This window comes from Aythya marila, assembly GCF_965140915.1.
Source record: "Aythya marila genome assembly, chromosome: 3".
Lineage (NCBI taxonomy): Eukaryota > Metazoa > Chordata > Aves > Anseriformes > Anatidae > Aythya > Aythya marila.
Genome location: NC_139044.1, coordinates 75,697,537 through 75,722,512, shown reverse-complemented (window position 1 = coordinate 75,722,512; position 24,976 = coordinate 75,697,537). Strand labels below are relative to the sequence as shown.

Genomic DNA, 24,976 nt, shown 5'->3' with positions numbered 1-24,976 from the left:
GTAACATCATTTGGAAATGAACTTCATTTATTAATTCTAGCCTTTCTTTTTTTCTTTTACCCTTGTGCAGGCTTAGAGTACCTAAAAACTATTTAATGCTGTGCAGAGAAGTTTGACAAGTTTATAGGTTGTTTTTATATTGCATGCACTGTACTTAAAATTCTTTTTTATGTACTTTTATAAATGTTGTATTTGTATGCCATGTATGTATCTTGTAGGCCTTGAAATGTCTTGCCTTAACTATACTCGCACAAAATGCTTCTGTCTTCTATTTCTTTGTTCTCTGTGTAACTATTGAAATATGCTTCCTGTTTCTTCATCCTTTTTCTGTTGCTCTGTGGTTTTGCTGAGACAGTGGTCATTCGCTTTACACCTACTTTCAGAAGATAAGCAGCTTTTTGGCTAATAAATTTGTTCGGGTTTTCTTTATTGCTGTTTTCTTGACTGTGCATTTTGGCCTAAGGAAAGGCATAGAAAATTGTTTGAGTTGGCTGTACATGTGTGGATTTCGATTTTACCTCATTAATGTTGTGTCTCTGGCGAACTGTTTAGTGATAGGACATGGGCATGGACTTTAACCTGGTTAACTATGCTGCAGGTAGGTTAAAAATAAGTACCTGTCTTATCTAGACCAATCATAGAAATACCTGATTATTTTCCAGAAGTTAGCACAAGCACCAGGGCGCATCCCAAGAGTCAGTTTGGATAAGATCACTTCCTTTTGAAGGCTGAGATGCTGCCAGACTAGACCAGTCAGCTTTAGGGACAGAAACTGTTTCCCAGCATTAACATGCTAATACTGGAAGTGTGCTAGCATTTCCACTACATGTGGCCTAGCCCTTGAATTGTGAACGTGGCCTGTATCGAGGCTTTATTTCTTACCCTCAAATAATGAGGTAGCTGTACAGAAGGACTGAGTGTGTCTGCTTTATGTCTAGGATAAGTGCATACAGAAGCTAGCTAAGGTAGGGCTTGGAGTAGTCTAGGCGATATGTTTTGACAATATAGAGACCAACTGGGATACAAGACTGGATGTAAATAGATAAAACTAATAGGTTTCCTGGTAAGAGAATCTCAGATCACCAAGCCATTACCATGTGAGGAAATTGGATACCACCTTGTTTAGAAATGGTTTCTCTTCTTGGCCTACTGCTGTCTCCTTTGATTTTCAGCTCAAATGTGGAAGTCAAAAATCTTGCCCCAAAGAAACTGACTTCTTGTACTTAATTACCATATGAAGTATTTACTCATATTGTGATTTGAGAAAACTGCTAAGTCTATCATGGGAAATTAATGTGTCATTCTGTTTATCTTTAGAAATGGCTGAACTTCTGTAACTGTTGTGTTTTAACCTGGCAGGCAGCTAAACACTATGCAAGCTATTTGCTTGCTCCCCACCCACAGTGGAATGGTAGAGAGAATTGAAAAGTACAAGAGCTTGTGAGCTGAGATAAGGACGGTTTAATAATGAAGTGAGGAGGAAAAAAAAGGGGGGGGGGAAGGAGGAGGAGTAAAACAAGTGATGCACAATGCAATTGCTCACCACTTGCTGACTGATGCCCAGCACCTCCCCAGCCAACTCCCTCAGTTTTATTCTTCAGCATGACACCATGTGGTAGAGCATGTCCCTTTGGTCAGTTGAGTCAGCTGTGTAGGCTGGTGTCCCCTCCCCGCTCCTGGGGCACCCCCAGCCTCCTTGCTGTCAGGAGCCAGGAGCAGGAAAGGCCTGGCTCAGTGTAAGCACTGCTCAGCAACAACTAGAACATCTGTGTTCATCCAAAGTGCAGAACCATACCAACCACTATGAAGAGAATTAACTCTACCTCAGCCCAAACCAGGACAGACATTAAAAGCGAGCCTCTCACCCACAGAGATTTAGCTCATGCTGTGCTATGGAGAGAATGAGTTCTGTTGCAGCTTTTAGTCATATCCTCATAGCAAAATGTAGTGTAATTTTATGCTTTACATAGCTTTAGCTGCTATACCTAGTATGGTGGTGAAATTATGAGTTTGATAACACTAACATCTTTACCATTAGACTTCAGTATTCACCTCTCTTTTGCCCTGCAATAAGCTACAGAAAAATGTGCAGCTTTAGGTTTGGTTCTCTTGAGTTTTTGAGACATACTGTGCATGTTCATACCCTTGCCTACCTCTGCTTTCTCTTGGAGTCAATATGCAACTTTGAACCAGGAAAACTGAAACTAAAGGAGCCCCAGCACCAAGTCCTCAACAGCTGTGGGATGTTTTATGATAAAACTAAAAAGGGGCAAAATGGAAAGGAATATAAACATTGCAGTAAAGATAGTAGAGATCAACATGTAAGCTTCCACTAACTTCTTGAAATTGCCAGAGTATTAATTAATTTGTACTTCAATTACGGGAACAATGACACAAGGTTTTAAAGAGTTATGTTGTTTCTAGGTCATATTGGAATGCTTCAAGCTACCCAAATGACTCAAGAAGTTACAATCAGAGATTTGGAATCAGAAAAGTCTAGATTAAAGGAAAAACTATCCCAGCTGGAAGAGGAAAGAAACTTACTACAAAGCAAAACACAGAGTCTGGATGAGCGACAAAGACAGCAGATTTTGGCCTTGGAGAAGGTTAGACTTCTTACTGACTTTAGCTGAATAAAAGAATAAGACTTAGAATTTTAAGGGAAAAAAAGTGAATGTGTTTTCATTTTTCAGTTTGGTAAGACTGGACTAGGACCTATATTAGCGTGTTCCAAGTGTACGTCATGTTTTAACACAGAACAACTAACGTAGGGTTTTAAGTGAGGGCAGAGGGAGATCAGATTAGATACTGCTCAGACTGCTTTGGACATCTTTTAAGCAACCTCATATAACTTACTGTGATATGCATAGATGCCTAGTATCAAAAGTGTCTTGGTAAGAAGAAAGGTGGAATGGTTAAATAATAAATTAAAAAATAAAGTCTATGAAAAGGTGCTGCACGTGTTTGAAACCAATGAGACTTGATACCTGATGGTTGTTTCCCCAGATTAAATAGTGAAAAAGAAAAAAATATATATTTTTTTAAATGGATATAGTGTTTTGCATGGATATATTTAAACTAGTTTATGGTTACATACTGGTTTAATCAATGCTTAGTGTTCACTCAATTTGCTTTATATGAAAGTTAATTTTTCTTGATTTATGTCATTAGTAATGTTTTGTATTTTTTCATCTTACTGGAATGGTGCTAGGATTTTGTCACCCTTGAATAGAAGTAAATTTTTTTTCTCTTCATCTTTTGTAGAAAGTAAATGAAGCAAGGGAGACACAACGTGAATATTATGAGAAGGAGCTGGTAAAACTGCAAGCAAGATTAGAAGGAGAGGCTGCACAGTTGAAGGAGGCTCATTCAAAGACTTTAGAAGAATTGACCTGGAAACACCATACTGCAATAGAGGCTGCACACAGTAATGCTAATAAAGATAAGAAAAAACTGCAGATGGTAGGTTTGTTTTTTCTGAATAATCAAACATATTCCAAAAAAAAACAAGTATTATAATTTGAGCCTTGTACTGCATGGTTTTGTTGAATGGCAAGTCTTATTTGGAGCTACCTGCAGATTTGCTGGGCCTTTCTGAAGAAACTACTCAGTCTTTATTAAAGTAACACATGCCTTACCAAAAAAAAATTAAAAATTTCTCTTATTTTTCTGCATACAGAAGAAAAATTCTCAGCTCAAAACATCTTTCTTTGTGATGAAGACTACCACTTCTAAGCGTAGTAGGTGTGTTTTTCCAGTTTTGTGATCCATATGCAGAATGGTTGGAATATCACTTGAGATTAGTTTTTTTGAAGGAGGCTAAAGGTTATTTACAATTCAACATAAACAGTCCATGAATTCAAAAAGATAATATATTAGTACTTTATGGATGCTCAGAAGACAACATCTGTACCTAACATATAAAATCATGCTAGTTGTATGTAGACTATTAATTTACCTTTGACTAGAATACTGAAATTTAAAGGCTCTTCACTTTCACAGAATTTGCCTTTTGGGATGAGAGGACAAATTTTGATGTATTATTTCATAGTCTGATTGTATATATGTTATACACAAGTTCTGCTGTATAAAAAAGATATGGGATAAATGTTAATCATTGAATGTAAAGGCTTTGTTGTGCTCTTCTGGTCAGCATCCACAAGAAATATAACACAAAACACAGGTGTTTGCAGTGGTGTGGGTCTTGGACTTTTCTTCCCCCAAATTATTATACTAATGTGTTGCTTCTTAATCTTATTTTGAATAAATCACAGAGATTTTTTCTGTGTCTCTCAGTAATGGAATTAGTTCTCTGAGAAATATATGCATCTGATCTTTCATGATTACTTTGTTTGTAACTTAAAAATACCATTTATTAAAACAATGTATTGTAAAGGTGTCTAGGAATATTTTCCTTCACTTCAGTAAAATGATGTGTTTTTTTAGGGGGTAGAGTGGGGTCGTCTTTGTTTGTGACTTTATTTGCCTTCTTTGAAAAGATACTGAGGTTTTCTCATTCCTAGGTTTACTCTTATACAGAAGAAAACTTATCTGTAGGAGCATTAATTGTAGGTTCAGTAAACACAAAGACATATCTGCAAAAGAATTGCAGTTTTTAACTGTAATTTAACTAGTGTTCCCTGTTTTTCTTAAGGGGAGATAGAATATTTATGGTAAAGGAACAAATAAGGAATAAATAAATCAATAAATAAATATTTATATAAATCTATATCTATCTAGCTATAAATAAAGAAATAAGGAATTCTCTCTGCTACTCCAAGCAGTACTTACTGGTATTGTTTGATTTCTCCACATTTCAGGACCAAATACATAAAAATTCTTATTTCTGGACTCCTAAGCACTAGCTTTAACTATGAGACTCTTATTAGTGACTCGTACATGGAACATTGGAAACAATTCAGAGTGGGTTAGAGAGCAAAGAATAATTGCATTAACTGCTGAAGCTATCCTCACTCTGAAGAATTTCCCACTGGCAGATTGCCAAATGAAGATGTATTGCTCATACTTAAAGATACCTTTGTGATGAATGTTTTCATTTTTCGAGCTTTATAAAATAGCTAAGCTTACACTTTTAAACCAGAAAAAAATCTGTTGCTTATGTGTAATGTCTTTTTACTACCTGAAAGTCAGCCTGTTTCTAGTTGAGGTAGTTATTGTTTCAAGCTTGTTGAACATGGAGGGTTTCAAAACTTGTTTAAGTTGGTTTTGTGCAGCAACAGGTAGAAATCTACTCATATCATATCCATTACTGACCAAAAAAGAAGAAGTCCATGCCTTAAAGTTACTTTTTAGAGGATATTTATTGTTGATTGTAAATTATTTCCTTTTGCTGTTGTTTTACATGTCTCAAGTTGATACTACATTTACATTTGGGATATAAAGCAGAGGAAGCTGCAGTTCTGTGGAGCTGTGCAGCTTGCAATCTGTAAGCAAGGTACGAGCAAGCTGAGGATATTGCAGTAGGCAAAACCAATAAGGTTGGGGAAGAGGAAATCAGATCTGTGATACAGGAGCATTACCCATTCTCCTCTGAGGTTTGACACAGACTTGATATCAGCACTGCTCTCTCGTAAATAAGTGCTGTCAGGAAAACTAAAAGTATTTTGTCCTAGATCAGCTTCCCGTACCTGTGCTAGGGTACCCATACTGCATATATGTCTGGAGCGGTAGGTACCTGAAAGCTGAGTTTAGAATTTTAAAATAATTTTAAAATAACCCAGTTTGGAAGGGACCTCAGAAGATCTGAGTATATGGCAGCGTATAGCAGGGACCTGTTGAAGCTGCCATTGATCCTGGTATTTAGGCAAACTGAACCTGGGAATTCTGTTAAAGTTCACTGAAGTTAGCAGGATGTTTCTGGGGCCTGGTGAGTCTCTTACACTGACCCCAAGGAAAAAAACGTTCTGTGACAGGCAGAGTCACAGCCAGTTGGACTTCAACTACAGAGATCTTTTGCTGTTACATTGTGGGTTTTTTCTTTTTTTTTTTTTTTTTTTTTTTTTTTTCCCTTATAGTATCTTTTTTGTTACGTTATTGTTTTATTAAAATATTTCTGCTGTAGTCACTGATGGCTTAGGAAGAGTACTTTACTAGGAGACATTGTTGCCTTCTGCAATTGCATTGCTTTTCAATATGTAATGGTCTTTCTGTACACCTGATGAAAATATTTAAATCTTTTTATATCTGTTATTTTAGAACATCTTTGCATCAGCGATGTTTTTATCTTCTGTTCTGGGTACCTTACAAAAATTGTTTTTAAAAAATAGCTGTTAAAAGTAACATAGAGAATAAAAGAACATAAAATAGTTGTTCTTAAATCATTAAATTAGTTAAAATAGGGAACACATATAAATGTGAGAATTGTGAAACTTGATTCTAGTCAGGGGAAGTTAACTATCAAAAGATGTCAGGGTCTAGATCTCAGTATTTCTTAATTGGTATACTATCTCTGTGAAATGTATGTCCCTTTTTTTGTTTGTTTGTTTTCTGAGTAATTCAAGGAAGACACAGAGGTCTCAAATGCTGAGAGGAGTTGAGTCTAATCTGAGGAAAGAACATAGTACAAGAAGCCTTTGGGTAGACAACATGAGAATTTCTTTGGAACTGAAAGACTAGGAAAGTCATCTGGGGCTTAGTAGTTCGGAAAAAATGGGACATGAGTTCTGTAAATAATGAGAATAGGACTCTGAAGAAATGGCTTTAATATTTCTTTGCTTCAATGTTTCCATCTATAAAATGTACTGATGCCGTTTTTACAGTTTATAGAAGGATTATGAAAATAGAGTTGCTAATAATTTTTCAGAACTGCACAGCTGTACTGACAAGTGTCATAAAAGATCTAATTACTCAGTTATCAGAATAGGGTCTGAATAGTACCAATGAAATTTTGCCACAGCATATTTCATAGTGCAAACAAGAAAGATTGTACAAGTCTTACTTAAGCATCATTTGTCACAGAGTGATTCATCATTCCTCTGAAAACAACAGAATTTGGTTGTCACTCTACAGCAATTGAAGGAAAACAGTGTTAATCTGATTCTTTCCACATAGCTGAACTTGAGGACAAATTCTAGATTAGTTTGGATTCTATATAAAATTTATATGTATGACGTGGTTATTTAGATATCTATTTTTAATAGTAACAGCATGAAAAACTTCTTAAAGCTCAGTCTGGATTTTAAGTTTTCCTATTGTCTTTGCAGTTATGTGTAGGAGGTAAATGGTTGAAGGCCAACAGATAAGCATTATCAGTGTAATTTTATACAAAGTGAAAATTTTTTAAGTGTTGATGGGTTGCGGAACTGTGAAAGTAGATGTAGTTTTAATGATTTTGCTAATTAAATGCAAAGTGAAACTAATCATTGAGAAGGAAGTCCTGTATGTCTTTATTTTGTGATTAATCAAGGATGTTAGATGACAAAATAAGATGAAAAATTAATACCTCTATTGTAAATGGAAGTAAATGTTCATGTTTTAACACTTCAAGGAAAGGACAATTCTTGCTTGAGATCAGGAATATTATTTGTGCAAAGAAGAAGAATTTTCATGTGGTATGCCTGTACTTTTTGATAACCTTATCACAGATGTTTAACATTTTTTCTTATTTCTGAAGGAGTTGGAGCAGCAGTTTGAGAAGGAGAAACTGCATTTGGAGGATGATAAGAATCAGCTTCGACAACAGCTGGAAAACCTGAGAGAAGAATTGACAACAAAACTAACATCTGCCAATCAGGAGGTAAGGCTTAACTTAATTGTATCAGCTAATAGTCCTGTGAATTAGATCACATTTAATCAATAATGAGCTTGTACTCAGTTTGCGCTTAGATTCCAGTGCAAAGCAAGGTCTACACTGTTCAGTCTGTGCAGAGCATTATTTCTATTTAAAGTGGAATATTCTTCAAGCATAAGTTACTCGACTCCTTCTGAGAAACGATTTTATAGTCTTCTACAAAATTAATAAAGCAAAAAAAAAAGTACAAAAATTTGACATAAATAGCTGTGCTTGTTTTTACTCTGCTTAACTTCACTTTAGCTACTAAGATCTCTCTATACAAAGTATGTCGAGACAAAGAGGGGAAAGAATAACTTGTAATTAAATCCACATTGGTTTTTAATTAACATACTGTAAATTTTAGTCAGCTTTCTAACTTGCAGATGGTCTTCATATATTTCCAGCAAAAGATGACATGCAACACTTCCTTATAATGAGCCAAATTATTTAAAACATATTGATATATGCAATCTGTGTTAAATGCATATCCCAATACACTTTTATTTTTGAGTTTATAATATTGACAATTGAGAATAGTTTCTCAGTGTGTTCACTGATCTGGAAGAAACTTGTCTGTGAAATGTCTGGCACATCTTTAGCTTATTTTTTATGTTTCTGCTTCTTCTTCCTTTTTTTGTTTGTTTTAAGTTACAGACTTCATTTAACGGTAGGAATATATTTATCGCTTTCTGCAGACATTAACTCAGCATCTTTGCTGAAAAGGCTGTTTTTGAACCTATGCCATCCTGTTTTCTTTGTTGACAGATTTTTTTTTTACAGCAACTGTCTTAGCCAAAGGACAAGGAAGATTCAAGCCTCATTAAGCCTATTCCTAGCATCAAGCTACTTAAGAAGGGCATCGTCTTAAATACTTGCCAGAAATTTCTTTGAGTGTTCTGATTAAGTCAATACCACCTTTTTCACATATTTTAGGATTAAGTTGCCTTTTTACTCTTTAGATTCCTAGGTTAATTCCTCTTTTATTTTTATTTTTTATTTTTATTTTTATTTATTTTTATTTCTCCTCATTTCATCTTTGACCAGTCAAGATTTTTTAGAAAGGTTGTCTGTGTCTCTGATAGGGCCAGTTCTTAGACTGCCCTCTCCATGCACAGGATTTCTGATGGTTTTACTAAGGACCATTTTAAACAGCTTTCAGTACTTGCACATAATTAATAATTATATAATTATGCTAACAAACAGAAGAAGTAGTTAACGTTACCCAGAAACCCAAAGATAATGTTTTAAGACACTCATTCCTTGATATTTATATCAACATGAAGAGGCAATGAGGCTGTTATTTCTGAAAAAAACTTCTCTTTTGCTGCTCTTCTTGGGTCTCATCTGCCTGACATTATTCCACTTTTCTAGCCTATATATGAAAAAAAGTTTTTCCGTTTAATATGCAATGTTTAATTTCTAATATTCTTCCTTAAAGCAAAAGAAGTTTTGCTATTTTATTGTTATACAAATGGGAAACTGAAGTACAAACAGGTACACATAAATATATTTTTATGTAGCAGTTAGGGAAATAATCACATTTTAATTTACAGACGCTATATACTATTATAATTTACAGACTAATTTATGGACAGATAGCAATCTGAAAACAAATATAACCTGGTACAAGTCAATTTATCCATTAGATTAAAGCTTTTGTATTTAGAAATAGTGTTTCTTGTTAATTTAATTTGCATAAAATATGCTTTCTCACAGTAAAATTACAGGTAATTTCAGAACTTTTATGTAACCTCTTTCCTTTCCGAAGTGCTTCATTTATAAGTTGGAATTTTTCCTTGTAAAAAATCCTTTAATCTGAATCTTTGTTTGCTTTTCCAGTATTACAGGATTTTGTTTTTTAATACACAAACATTAAGTGATATTAAAGGAGAACAGGTTGTGCAAAGGAAAAAAAAAAAAAAGATTGGAATTAGAAATAGAAGAAAATGAAACCAAGCTGACTGGGCTGTTAGTAATAATTATATAAGGTACCTTTTTTGATATGTTGTAGGTTTGTCGTCTGCAAGATCTTGTACGAAAAAGTGAACAAGGCCTTGGTACTGCAGAAGGACATATCTCCAGTCTTCAGGAAGCTCAGGAAATACTCCAGAAAGAACTAGAGTTAACAAGAGCAAGACTGCGTGAAACTACAGATTCATTGTATAATGTTGAGGTAACCATAGCATTGGAAAATAATTTGTACAAAGTACCATCACTGTGATTTCAGTCTTGTTATTGAAATGGCAAGACATGTTATAATGTACACGTTATTGAAGGAGCTATATGAACTGTACCTGCCATAGTAAGTCTGTACAAACTGTATTGAGTCATACTTCTCAGATGCCTGAGTTAACAAAATTTCGTGAAAAAGTGAAAAGGATATGTGTTACACCTCTGCTGTACTAGACAGTTTCATGTCTTGATGATAAACATGACCCAGAACACTATTGGCTCTAGAACTCATTGAAACATGTGCCTAAGACGGTTTTGCGGGTAAGCTCAGCACTCTGAACTCCAGGTAGTATGGCTACCATCACCTACTCGTACCTCATTAAAATCACATTAGAATGAGATACAAGATTACACTGAGAGGTGGGTTTTTTTGTTTGTTTTTAGTTATTATTTTTATAAAATTTTAAGAAAGAAAAGCTGTGATATGAATGTAAAATAATAGAACTGCAAGTTATCTGTCACTAGGTCATCTACTGACAAGAGGTGGGCCACAAAGATGATCAGAGGGCTGGAGAATGATGAAAGGCTGGGAGAGCTGGGGATGTTCAGCCTGGAGAAAGAGAAGGCTCTGGGGAGACCTCATTGCAGCCTTTCGGTACTTAAAGGAGGCTTATAAAAAGGATGGAGAAGGACTCTACTTGGGGAGATAATGATAGGACAAGGGGGAATGGCCTTAAACTAAAAGATGATAGATTTAGATTAGACATTAGGAGGGAATTCTTCACTATAAGGGTAGTAAGGCATTGGCATAGGTTGCCCAGAGAAGCTGTGGGTGCCCCATCCCTGGAGATGTTCAAGGCCAGGCTGGATGGGGCCTTGGATAACCTGATCTTGTGGGTTGCATCCCTGCCATGGCAGGGGGTTGGAGTTAGATGATCTTTAAGGTCCCTTCCAACCTAAGCCATTCTACGATACTTCAATACTGAGCATAACTTTTTTTCCCCCTCTTTCCTCAATGAACAAAGCACATTTACAAGATTACAGCAAATATTTGAAGTAAAGCAAAGCAAAAATATCCCTGAATCTGATTTCATACTGCTGTAATTTTCTTAAACAGAGCAGCTTGAAGCAGGATATTGTTATTATTTTTTTTCATCTATAGTCATATGATGTGCACCCTATTACAGTTTATAACTTCCTCTGTATTTTTTGTAATTTCTTTAAGTGTGCATACGAGCTACTACAATCTTACCTCTTCATTTATTCACATTTAAATATTCATATATAGCAGACTACTGGCAATAACATTTATCTTAAGAGATTTTCAAATCTATAAATGGACAAAATAGTACAGAAAAATTCTTACATGAAAAAAAATAAAATAAATTTAGATGACAATGTTTGCTTCTCATGAATGAAGCCAGCACTGCTGAAAAATATTCACAGAATCACAGAATTTTCTAGGTTGGAAGAGACCTCAAGGTCATCGAGTCCAACCTCTGACCTAACGCTAACAGCCCTCCACTAAACCATATCCCTAAGCTCTACATCTAAACGTCTTTTGAAGACTTCCAGGGATGGTGACTCCACCACTTCCCTGGGCAGCCTGTTCCAGTGCCTCACAACCCTTTCAGTGAAGAAGTTCTTCCTAACATCTAACCTAAAACTCCCCTGGCTCAACTTAAGCCCATTCCCCCTCGTCCTGTCACCAGGCACGTGGGAGAACAGGCCAACCCCCACCTCGCTACAGCCTCCCTTGAGGTACCTAAAAAGAGCGATAAGGTCACCCCTGAGCCTCCTGTTCTCCAGGCTGAACAAGCCCAGCTCCCTCAGCCGCTCCTCGTAGGACTTGTTCTCCAGGCCCCTCACCAGCTTCGTCGCCCTTCTCTGCACCCGCTCAAGCACCTCCATGTCCTTCTTGTAGCGAGGGGCCCAAAACTGAACACAGTACTCGAGGTGCGGCCTCACCAGAGCTGAGTACAGGGGGACGATCACCTCCCTAGCCCTGCTGGTCACACTGTTAAGTATTCTTGTAAGCATGAATCTTGGTAGTACATAATACTATTTAGTATGGTAAAATTTGAACAGAAATTGATATGAAATCCAAAGTGTTTTTTGTTGTTGTTTTTTTTTTTTGTTGTTGTTTGTTTGCTTGTTTGTTTTTTCTATATTCAGAGTAAAACCCTGTTTCTATTGGTCAGGAAATAAAAAGATATATGAACTGTGTATCTAATCCAGATGGCTTGAGGTTTGTAATTCAAGTACTAATTGCTAATTAAAAGAAACATTAACAAGAACATGATGAACCTGAGCAGCCTGCTCTAATTTTGAAGTTAGTCCTGTACTGAATAGGATTGGAAGACCTCTTGAGATATCTTGTAACAAATTATTGTGTTTCCAAATAGCAATATTGGAAAAGATTATTTTCAAAATGACTTATTAGCAAATTCCTTTTAAAAACTTTTTAGAGGAGTACAGAACTGTGTTCCACAGGTATGAAATATCAGTGGAAGTATAGGCATTAATAGGTGAAATCAGGAACAACACAGTGAAAAAGTTATAGTCCAAAGCTTAAGATGTTTTTGTTATAAATACATAAATGTAAGGTTTGAAATACTTTTTTGCTGCTGATCAGTCTCTATTGTAAAGCTTGTGTTTGCAGGGAGAACTAGATCAGGAGAGACAACAGCACGAAGCAATGATTGCTGCCATGAGAGAAGAAGAAAAGTTCAAAGTTGACAGAATGGCTCGTGACTTGGAAATCAAATGGACAGAAAATCTTCGGCAAGTATTAATTTTTGTCTTTGTTTTCTTTAAATAAGAAATAAAGTAAGTATTAAGTACAAATGTAACAGCAAATGAAAAGTAAAACAAAGGTTTTTTTGGTATTATCTAATCTTTTCCAGTTATTGCTAAATTTTTATTTTGCATTTTAGTTATTTGACCTTTATTTTTAGACAGGAGTGTAATAAGCTTCGTGAAGAGCTGAGGCTTCAACATGAAGAGGATAAGAAAGCAGCTATGACTCAACTATTGCAGCTGAAAGAACGTGAAAAAAATGCGGCCAGGGATGGATGGCAAAAAAAAGTTGAAGATCTTTTAGACCAGGTAAGTATAGTCTCTCTGAGAATTTGAAGGCCATTACAATTTGGTTTCTCATGCTTTATTACCAATTAGCTACATGAAATTGTTTGTGACATATGTCTTTGAAATGAAATTTGTTAGTGTAATGTTTTTTTAAGGCTAATCATTAATGAATGTTTTGAGTAATCCATGAAGATATCTTAAAATGATAAGAATGTTCTTCATGCTGAATGCAAATAAAACTTTTTGCAGATTTTTTGGAGGCAGTGGGAGTCTCACAACTTCACTGAAAAACTTTCTGATTCTCTCTGCTCACCTACTCTATTGTAAATATTTACCCAAGCTAATTCTTTGAAGTTGAAGTTATCTTATGTCTTTACAGTACAGACACTGTACAGGTCACTGAAAAGTCAAAACATCCCTCAGCTTCTACAACGTATTTCTTACAACTATGTCTTCTCTTAAGTAATTTTGGACATTATTTTGGGATAATTTTTTTTATAAATACTGGCTTTGTAATTGCAGCTCATATTTATCAACTCAGTTATGTTAGGTAATTCACAGAAAATACTTGCTTTGTACTTTTTCCAAACTATAAATGCGATAGTGCTTGTTTTGTTGGCTACGGTTTGAAAGAATAGCTGACAATGAACAAATAACATTTTAAACCAAAAAAAAAAAAAAAGGAACTCATCTAATGACTGTGATTTCACGGTGCTGCTTTGGGATGGCTTTAAATTTGTTGTCTAATTTGAGACGTTTAATAACTGAACGTGCACTTGATTACAGAGCTTCTTATATGAGCAGATAACAATGTGTTTTGCAGCCAAAGAAATTTAAGCTTTTAAAATCTTGTACTCTAGGCTCATAAAAGCTGAAGGCTTTGAAAGTTCTTGGTGTGACACTTTTTACAATGTGAATGTAATAAAGGAATTGAATTCATTTAATGTCAAGTTTCACTTACTTGTCTTTAACCAAGCTTCATTTGTTCTATTTACTTGAACCTGTGAAGTGCATTTTTTACATGAGAGTACAAACAGAGAGTGGTATGTTAAGCTTTCAGTATTTTTAATATGTTTCTGTTTTCCTTTTAAAAATACCGTTATAAATCTAACCTACAGTTTCAGAAAACACATTTGACAAGCACAAGGTCCATTAAATTATTGGGAAGAGAGCAAAGTTCCGACTCATTTTTCTGCAGTTCAAACTTGTACATCTGAAGCATTTCCCTGGTCTATAGCAGCAGTACTATACAATGCTTTGTCAAAATAATACAAGAGCAAGGCCTACTGCTGTCTGCAAAATCATTTGTAAACTCTTAACTTGGCAGAAAATGTGGTCTGCCTATGCTCTTTATGTTTAGAAAGTGTCTGGAGCTTGACCTTTAGTTGTATAAATGCTGTTCAGAAAGGTTGAATTCATAAATTAATTGCTCATCAGTATATTGCAGTATAGGGCATTCCAGAAAGTTCTAATGAACACTGGGGGGGGATTGCTTTTCTAAAAAAAAAAAAAAAAAAAAAAAAAAAAAAAAAAAAAAGTGTGATAATGTATATTTGACAGATACAGTTTAAGTTTAAAGGACTTGAGTATCATTTTTTGCATACTTGATAAAGTGTGATGTCCAGTGTGAAACAGTGATAGTAATATGCTTTTTAATTTTGATAATAACTGTGTTTCTTGATAAATTTACTATATGCTTTCATTCTTGTGGGTACATTGTTTTCTAATATGTATTGATGCATCTCATACTTGACTGAAAATGAGTTACAATGAAGTATAATACCTAAATTGAAGTATTGGAATGGTTATGTAAGCAAGGTTTTGAAAAAGCTGGTTTTAATGAATGGAGAGAAGAGAGACAGTGTAGTTATTTAAACTGTAGAAAATGTTATAGAATACTGTGTTATACACACAGTATGCCCATTTTGGGGTACTGCAGATTGGTGCCATAATAAATGAATGACGAGGGACAACTATAAATGGTGACAATATTAAAAAAAAAAAAAAAAAAAAAAAGTTGAATCCAACAACTTATGTCCATAAAACATGCTAAGATATTTTTAATGTTACACTAATTGCCAAATTTCTGTCATATTACAGTTGTTGCATATTTGATAGATGAGACCTAGTTTTAAATGAAGCAAGGTAATATTTTTGCTTTTATGCCAGTACTGCTAAGTAGTCTTTTATGGAATTGCATGTAGGATTATTGATTTTGTAACAGTAGAGTTTTGTTATGAGTAAAATAACTCCCTTGAGAGAAAATGCTTTTCAGCTGACCAGAAGTTTAAATGCCTTATTGCTGGTTGTAAAGCATCACTTAACATCTACGGTTAAGTTTCTGGTTGGTAAGTTAATTGGATCAGTGTCTAAAGACCAAGTGTGTATCTCTTTTTTCTGATATGAGCAATGGTTGTAGAAGACATAAAAAAAGAAAGTGCTTTGCCTTTATTTTTTCTCCTGCAAATTTTACCAAGTACTTCTATATCAATCCATGAGGGAGTATCTTCATGAAATATGTAGCAAAATCAGATGTGCTGGCTCTTTTCCATTTCTCTTAGCTGTGGAATGCACTTTTAATGTTTTTTCTTAAAAACATTTTACTGCTGAGAAGGCTTTACCACGAGCAAAATGGAAGAAATTTTCTTTTTTAAAGCATGAGTGTGTTCTCTGTTCTGCTGCTTCATGTTTTGCAACCTTCAATTTTGAGAATTTATGCTCAGTTCGACATGCATATTCCTATCTATTCCTATCCTATCTATTTATTTCTATATTCTTTATAGAATTTCTATATTCTTTCTATTTCTGTAAACTGAACCAGTTAATATGATTGTGATGAACTTTTCTATGTTTTAGCAAATACATGTATTGGTTCTCCTGTCTTCCTTACTTACCAGTAATACAAGTTCCAGTAAGTTGAAAGAAATTTTTATCAGTTTTTCCCCAATTCTGATGTATTTTCATACTATTATGTGACCAAGCATTAGCATGACATTATTTCTAACTTTGTTAACGTTTTGCATACAAAGATACCATCTTCTGTTAGTGGAAATAATAGTACAGTGAGAATGGACAAAAGTATACTACATACACTTGGTGGCCCTTTATTGTTTGTCCTGCTGCAAAGGTTTGCTACTGTTTTGAAAAAGGTTATGGAAACTTCATATTTGGAGTTTGTTTCTATTATGTTTTTTTTTGTTTGTTTGTTTTTTGTTTTTTTTTTCCTTTTTAAACAATCTCAAAATAAATATGAGAAACTTTTATTTATATCAAAGTATAAATATTTCATTTTGATGTAGATTTTATTCAAATTGCAATTTCTAGAAAAATTCATACTCTTTCACAGAGTCTTAAAAACAAGTTCTGGCCACTGAATACAGTCTTTTTCACAAAACTGAGTGCTGTAGAAAAGTCATAGAGCTCCTATGCCCATCTGTAAATGACTGTTGTCCAGTTTACTACCTAAGGACATTTATTGCTAGGTCTTTATTTGCCTGTTGTGCTTACTGACATGCATCCACATAAGCAAAATCAGGAAATGCTACTTGCTTTCCTTAGCATGAGGATTAATGGCCTGTTCTACAGTCTTGGTAATCCTTGGCTTAGAAGATTTGCTGTTGAATGGATGCTGGAAATTTCTGCTAGAGAAAACCTGCTTATACTATATATCTGTTTCCTGAAGGAAGGAGGATTAACTTTGAGCACAGAATCATTTCATTCCTTTCACTTGATCTTCTCATGAACGCACTGGATAAATGTTTGTCTGTCAGAATTGGGCAGGATGTAAATTTCAAGCAACTTCTTTACTCTAACTCTGGTCATTCTTGTATTCAGTACTATCAGTAAAGCTAATATGACACCTAGTGGATGGTAAATGTCTCCCTATAAGGATTTGGGGCAAAAGTTAAAAAGTACTTACAAATATGAAATGCAAAAATTCAAGAGAGTAAAAAGAGAAATCATACCAAGGAGGGGACCTGGAACGCAGTTCAGGATAAAGTTGCATGCCTCTTCTTTAATCTGTAGATATTTATGTTTGCTTTTTTGTTGTTTGTTTTTCAAAGAGGCACCACTACCTGCAGCTCTGGGAAACTTTTCACAAGTGAGTGTAGCTCTTACTACTGTGGTAATAGGAGTCCCAGAGAATCAGGGGAGCTTTGGGAGTTCCTACCTAGGACCTCTGGTCCAGTTCCCATAAGGACCCTGCCACTTAGCACTGACTCTCAGGAAACAGTACTTCAGTAATCTGAGTGGGAAACTATGCTTTAAGCAAATCAAAATTTATTGTATGTGAGCATATGAATAATAATGCAATCCAGAGTCGCTGAAGCCTTCAGAGAACTGTCTCTTGAGAGTATTCCCCCTTGTTTAGCAATTGTCTGTACTCTTTAATAACAAAGCCTTGTTCCAGGATCCATATTCCATGCAGAGATGTGATCCTGGAGTTTAGTTAGTGTTTTTATCATATCCAGATTGGTCATTGTAGTTCTGTTTTCATTCAAACAAACATTCATTTCAAACAAAAATGCATGAGATCCAGCCAGTTGTACTATCTCTTTTTCTGAGCTTTTAGCTATGGTGGTGATTTTACTCTTTTGTTTAATAGATTCTGAATTTAACAGAGGAAATTCATTAAAGACAATTTAAAACTAAGAGCTACCCCGCAACAAAGACCAAAAAATCCCAGAACAAATCTGAGTTTTCAAAGTATTTTCACTGGGATATGATAGGAATACTAATAAATGTTTGCTTTGTTTCTCTGTTTAAGAATAAATGTGTTACTGGAATTCATTTTCATCTCTCTTTTGGTCTCATCTTCTTTTAATTTTTTCTCCCATGGTGTTGTGATTAGCTAAATTAAAAAGTACATCTAGTTTGTTTGAAATTGTGATATCTTCCTATCTAAAGAATCTTGTCTTTCTCGTCATAAACTTTTAATTGGAATTTAATGATATCAGTTTTGGTTTGGAAGTATTTGAGTTAGTAAATCTGAAGGAGACTGAAAGACTTTTTAATTTTACCTGTCAGTGCATGAAAAGAGCATTAAATTCTTAGTACAGTATGTAATTAATGATGCATGAGTCATAAAGGAATTTAGCTTGATGTTTGGAGCCAACACTTCCAAAACTTGTAAATAGAAATCTAAACCAAATCCAATGGTAATATCATTCTCCAAATCAAATTTTAATCTCATTTGCATATATATTTTTTTCCTCAATATAAAACCAAGACTCTGACAAGAACCTAGTTTTAAAGCATCTCTCTTAGCCTGTTTGCTCCAGAAGATAATTGCCCATATATTCACAGGTAAGTACTAACCATTTCCATGCCTTTGCATAGACCCAGGAACAGTAAAAATAGACACTGGAATTAATGACAAAGAATTTAATGGGTAGGACAACATTTGTTTGAGATTAGTAAGTGTATAAAACTCTAGGTAAAGAGTCTTTCTTAACAGATACCTCTGTGCTCTAGGAAATGCTAACCAAGACGCATGAATAATCTTTAAAATCCTGAAAGCATTACGATAAATAAGTAAAATGAAATGAAGCTCTGGTACCATTCAAGAAATTGTTTAAAAAAAATGTCAGTAGATGCAAATGATCTCTCTATTCAAAACTTTTTTTTCCTTGACCATTGAGCCTGCAGTTTGTCAGATAAAATGATCATAATCCAAAATTTAACAGGTAAAAATTTGTCAAAATACCTAATCATTTTGTTTATCGGCTTGATAGAATCCTACAACTAGAATAGGGAAGAGCTTAATCTTTTTAAAACAACAGAGTGCTTACTACCTTGTGTTGCCTGGACACAGTGTCTTCACTCAGGGTTGCAGCAAAACCAGGAGGGAATCAGGACTAATTAGATCTCAGAGATATTTATACATTTTAGAATGCCTCATATATACGTCATTTTTCTCAGTAGAAAACTGTTGGGTTTTGACAGAGAGGAAGGGGAAGGGGCTCTAAATGCTGCTTTTTCTGATCAGCCAGACCAGGCAAACTTTGATGCAGTTTTTCCATTCCTAGTATGTCACAGGTCTACAAAATACTGAAGTAGGAAACATCTGCTTTCTAAATCTCTGCAGTCACCTGTCTTGTAAGCAGCAGGCAGCCAGAGACAGTAAATCTGCTATAAAATCAGTCTTTCTCTTCAAACCAAAGAAGTATCTCAAGAGAGTTTTGTTTATTATCACTATTTTGAGCTGGATAAACTGGACTTATGCCAAAGGTCCCTTCAGCTTCCTCAGTAGGCCCCTCAAAATAGTTTCTTTTACTAACATCATATGGGCACATATAGGTTTTCTTCCTCAAGAAGTTTAGCAGCATCAGAGGTCATTCTTAAAATGAGGCAATGATCTGGTAGTCTACATCTGCTCTGATACAACAGATAAAGTTATTTTTCCCCACTTAGGGTTTCAGGCTTCAGCACAACAATCTCTGTTGCTGAAGGTAATTTTGAAAACTCAATAAACCATATACTGAAGTCAGGTCTTGGCACGATATGACATTAAAATATCTTCAGTAGGTACAGTGAGAAAGTTACATAACTCATCTTTGAGTGACATGAAGACCGATGCAGAACTTCAGTGTCAAGCCTCTGTAATGTGGCTGAGGGTAATTTTTAGCCAAGAGAAACAGTGAAATAAGAGAACTTCCACACATCCAGTAAACTAATGTCTTGCAGGAAATAGTGCAACTGAATGAAAAGAGAAAAGATCAGTGGTGCAGTAAAACTCCCTTCTTGAGGAAAGTACAACAATAAGATCACTTGGTATAACTTCATGGAAAACTCAGCTCTTTTGGAGAGATTTTGAAACAGAGGTGGGAATACAAATCTACCATGTCTTGCATAATAGGTCTTTCAGACCTGTTCTTTAGCCCGCAGTGATCAGTGGGTTCTAAAGATGCAGCAACCTCTATTCTGTTCCTCTGGGTCACTGAAGTTCTTCTCTTGGTTATATCTGAGGATTAGTTGTGTGTCTCCCGAGAAGACAATGCTTCTGCAAAAAAAAAAGAAAAAAAAAAGGAGGGGGTGAGACAACAAAATACATGAAAGCAGCTAATAAATATAAAGATACCAAATAAATGTATGTATATCTGTGAAGCCTGACAGTTGAGCAAGTTTTTCTTATATTGCAATCATTTATAATTATCTTACTTTCTTATATTACAATCATATCACAAACCTTAAATTCCAACATGTAGAAATAAGGAGGGTGATAGTTTGATAGTTAAATCCACGTTCTCTCTTTGCCCAGAGAAGCTGTGGATGCCCCATCCCTGGAAGTGGTCAAGGCCAGGTTGGATGGGGCTGTGGGCAATCTGGTCTAGTGGGAGGTGTCCCTGTCCATGGCAGGGGGTTGGAACTGGATGGTCTTTTAGGTCCTTTCCAACCCAAAGCATTCTATAATTTATTCCTCATCATTTTCTGATCACTTTTTCCTGTTGTAGAGTAAAGAGAGTTAATAATTACACCTCCATTCTTTTTGCTTCTCATCAGTTTTTCCCCAGGTTATGGGCCATACTGTAGATGCAGTCACAATGATGTTTGAATTTTTATGGAATTTCTTAATGTTTACACTGGACTTATTTTGGTGTTCTCCATTCTAAATGTGTCCTGAATCCTTTTCAATACAGAGCTGTGTATCATTTTATTGCTACACATTTTGCTGAATTCAATCCCTATACTTACATAACTATAATTTGCTACTCTATCATGTATCCATTATATGAAAAGTATTTACTTGCCAATAAAGGATGAAAATAATAAATGGCTATCAGATTTAGTGTTAATCCTAGTGCATCCCTGTTTGATTTAAGTGATGATTCACCTCTTACCAGTTTTTGAGATTTATCATAGAATTATTAAGGTTGGAAAAGACCTTCAAGATAACCTGGTCCAACCATCCACCTACCACCAATGTCACCCACTAAACCATGTCCCTAAGCACCACATCCAACCTTTCCTTGAACAACCCAAGGGATGGTGACACCACCACCTCCCTGGGCAACCTGTTCCAACGCCTGACTGCTCTTTCTGAAAAGAAATGTCTCCTCATTTCCAACCTAAACCTCCCCTGGGACAACTGGAGGCCATTCCCACTACTCTTATCACTAGTTACCTGTGAGAAGAGGCCAACCCCCAGCTACCCACTCCTTCCTTTCAGATAGTTGTAGAAAGCAATAAGGTTTTCTGAGCCTTCTTCTCTCCAGACTAAACAACCCTGGTGCCCTTAGCCATTCCTCATAGGACTTGTTTTCCAGGCCCCTCACCAGCTTTGTAGCCCTTCTCTGGACATGCTCCAGCACCCTGATGTCCTTCTTGTAGTAAGGAGCCAAAAACTGAACACAGTACTTGAGGTCTGGTCTCATCTTTTCCTTCACTAAGTTTGTATGAACATACTTTTTTTGGGGAATTAAACTCTAATGTGATAATAAACTGAATAACATTAAAAAAAAAAGTCCTCAAGAATTGCTTCTGTGCAATAGCTTTTATCACTCAAGTTTGTAATCTTGTTGAAGAAAGAAATCGTGTTTTCTTTAGCAGGGCTTTTTCCATTGTTATGCTGTCTGAAATTCACCTTATTTTCACACTTGAAGTCTTTCTTTATTGATTCTTATATCATCTTTTCCAGTCTTTTTCTTTTTTTCCAAGATTGATGTTTAGTTAGCTGCCTATAATTAAATGCTTTTGAATAGTGCCATGATATTTAGAGATGTGAAGTACTTCAAGATTTGTGAAATACTTATGTACTTGAAGTTTTGTTAAAAAGTAATAAGCTATACATTTAATGTTCCTGCATGTCTTTTTGAAAACCTAGGAATGTCAAGTATAATAGCTCAACTTTACAAATTTATTAAAATTATGTATATGTATATAGGTCTGTGCATGGTCTTCTTTCCACCCCTATAATCTTTGAATATTTCATACTTGCATACTTACATAAGACTATTACTGTTCTCATTTCACAGTCTGCAATGTGGGCTGCAGAAAGATTGCTTTGAGTCTCAGGTAGAAAGAAATCTGTAACAAATCCAAGTACTGAACTTAAATAGAGAGTGTTAGTCCAAAATCTTCACCAAAAATTCATTTTTCTTTTATCTGTTTTCCAGATCTAAAACTTTTAAACTTGGTGAAATCACATATATTAAAATGGCTTAAAAAAAATAAAATTATTATTTTTTTTAATTTAAAAGCTCTCTTTATTCTATTAGTGATAAGGCCAGTTTGACAGCAAAAAAGACCTTTTTTTTTTTTTTTTCTTGGGAAATAAATGTTTTAATGTCTGAGCAGCAGGGGGCAATTTGTTCTTATTCATAGGCTAGAACTCAGAATATAGCTTCCAAAAGATATTTTTACTTGCAATTTATTTTCAATGTAGAACACAACTAAGGTTTCTACTTAATTAGCAAGAAATAATTCCTGCTCTTAATAGCTTCCAACTTAAACAAGCAAGACAGATGGGAAAGGAAGCAGAGAAAAAATTGTGGGTTTGCTCAGGTTGGCACTGGCAAAATTATTTGTTGAAGTCAGAACTCTTACATGGCAGTCTGTTGTCTTGTATGATGCCTCCTAGTGTTACAGTCTTGATTGTAACTTGACTTTAATAATTTTAATAAAGTAATTTTGGATTTTCCACTATAATGTATTTTTATATTACTCCTTTTTGTAGATTCAGGAGAAGGAAAATATCTTCATTTTATATCTCGACAAAGTATTACCTAAAAGTTCCCAGGTTAAGTCTTCCAAACTGGTGTAAAAATACATGCTGTCTCCTTGAGAAAGCCATCTTCTTGACCGACCTGTGCCAAAAGGAGAGATTGGTCATGCTGGATTTAAATTGTTTTCACTTCATTTCTGATGATTCTGTTGCATGTGCACCTTTCTGTGTAATTCATATATATATATATATATATGCATGCAGGCATTTTATATATTTATATATGAGTGATATATAAGAATTGTATAACCAATATTTTATATTGAACATTTATTAGCGATACATTTCTATTTTTGTTTTTCATTAATAATCAACACCACTATAAGGCGGTACAATAAGGAATTTTGATAAAAGCTTTCAGGAAAAGTCTTTTATTTGCCCATCTGTTTCTGAATTTTAAGAAAAAATACTTTAATATTAATATTTGTCTTCATTACAGCCTAAAATTGTTTTCTGCCTTCCAGCAGTGAAATCTGATCTTTACATTTGATATGCTTGTGCTTTCAGAGACACAGCTGACTGTTGATTGAGTCCTTATATAACATACTTTCTAACAGTAATGCAAATTGGTGCACTTAATGGTCTCTCCCCAGAATTGCTTCCATAAAGGAGAAGAGAAAGCAGCTGGATAATTCCCAAAATGTTCAGCTCTATAATATAGGAGTCTATTGCAGCATTATGTTGAAGAGATAATGCTATCCTGTATGTTCAAAGCCTAATGCAGGAAAATTGATCATTCTGTTAGACGTTCAGTAGTTTATATGTGAAGTCAAAGCAATGTGTTCATTTAAATTTTTTCCAAATGGTTTTCAACTTAGTTTTTCCCTGGTCATATTATAATTAATGTTCTATGTTTTACTCTCCCTTCTTTATCCTTTTTCTTTCACTTAGTTGATTTCTGAATGTTTCCCTTTATTCCTGTGATCTTTTCTTCATAGCGGCACTGTCTTGGTGAAGCTTTGCATAAATCTATCAGCAATGTAAGTGATTTGCACTTACAGCTTGTAAATAGGGCATGTTTGCACTAATAAATTTGCATAACCTGTAATACTGCTTTAAAGCTTTAGCCTGTGAAATAGAACACGTAACAACATTTGAGAGGAGAACATGTTTGCCACTAGTTATCAAAAGCTTGTGTTCTGCATCCATTCATCTGTGTAAATGTACATATCACTGGACATCAAACATTACATACATATTCATAATATAAGCAATATTTTTATGTCATCATTAAAGCAAGCAAGCTTGTGGGCAGTGCAAATGTGTATTGCGGAGCTTTCTACAAAGCATGAGATTGATGCTGTATTATAATTTGCAGTTTTGCGGTGCAAGTTATAATTGTAGCCAGAATTTTCTTTCTATTTATTTTTATTTTTTAAATTCTTAACAATATTTTTAATTTGCTGAAAACTTTAGATAGAAGTATTGGAAGTTCAGATAACAGTATTCAGAGCTGTTTTCTTTTGAGTCTTCAATACAGTAATATAGAGAGGCAAAGCTCCAAAGACATGTAAAGGGATGCACTTAAGAATATCTGTATATGTATTATATAATCAAAACAGCACTTAAAATTATGTACCTTTTAATTTTTAAAAAGATTTTTTTTAAAATAACTCTTTTAAAACTATTGTATATGTTTTCAACAACAACAAAAATAAATCCTTATTAGCAATTAGGGTAGTAGACTAATCTGAGTTGGTTGTTAACTCTCACTGTCCTGTATTTTTTTTATAGTCTATTGATGCAAATAGGCATCTCCAGAGATTAACTCATTTCAGTCTGTGGTTTTGCAGTCACTTTAATCTGGTGGAAGTGTGAACTGCTCTTGAGAAGGGTGTTCCTGATCTCTTCTAAGATAACTTCCTGACCAGATGTTGGACTTCTCCCAGACATTTCAGTTAAAATGTTTCATGCATTTCCAAGAAAGGAATTAAAGAAAACTGTTTTGATCTTGCTTAAAATGTTTATAAATGGTACAGTGTTAACTATTAGAATGTGGGTCAGGGACTTAAGTAGGAGAGAGATTTATCCTGAAGCCCAAAATATGCTTTTTCTTGGCATCTTCATAAAAATCCATATCAACTTGAATTGATTCCAGTCAATTCCATTTGAATGTTATCCTGACAGGGCAATGGTGAGAAACCTGAGGGACAGAAAGGAGACAAGGACAAATAAGACTGGACAGAACTTCTGTCTAGTAT

At 34.8% G+C, this 24,976-nt stretch overlaps 1 protein-coding gene across 10 annotated transcripts in view; it reads left to right on the top strand.

The window, feature by feature from the left end:
- Positions 1–24,976, top strand: part of FAM184A (family with sequence similarity 184 member A) — a 74,790-nt gene that overhangs the window by 26,028 nt on the left and 23,786 nt on the right. For 6 of the 10 annotated variants that reach the window (XM_082758214.1, XM_082758211.1, XM_082758207.1 and 3 more), the window contains exons 4-10: positions 2,425–2,606; positions 3,265–3,462; positions 7,634–7,756; positions 9,804–9,965; positions 12,627–12,748; positions 12,922–13,072; positions 23,714–23,755. In XM_082758214.1, the coding sequence (XP_082614340.1) occupies positions 2,425–2,606; positions 3,265–3,462; positions 7,634–7,756; positions 9,804–9,965; positions 12,627–12,748; positions 12,922–13,072; positions 23,714–23,755 (980 nt within the window). The remainder of the gene's footprint in view (positions 1–2,424; positions 2,607–3,264; positions 3,463–7,633; positions 7,757–9,803; positions 9,966–12,626; positions 12,749–12,921; positions 13,073–23,713; positions 23,756–24,976) is intronic. The other 4 variants (XM_082758215.1, XM_082758213.1, XM_082758210.1 and 1 more) reach the window with 1 other exon arrangement.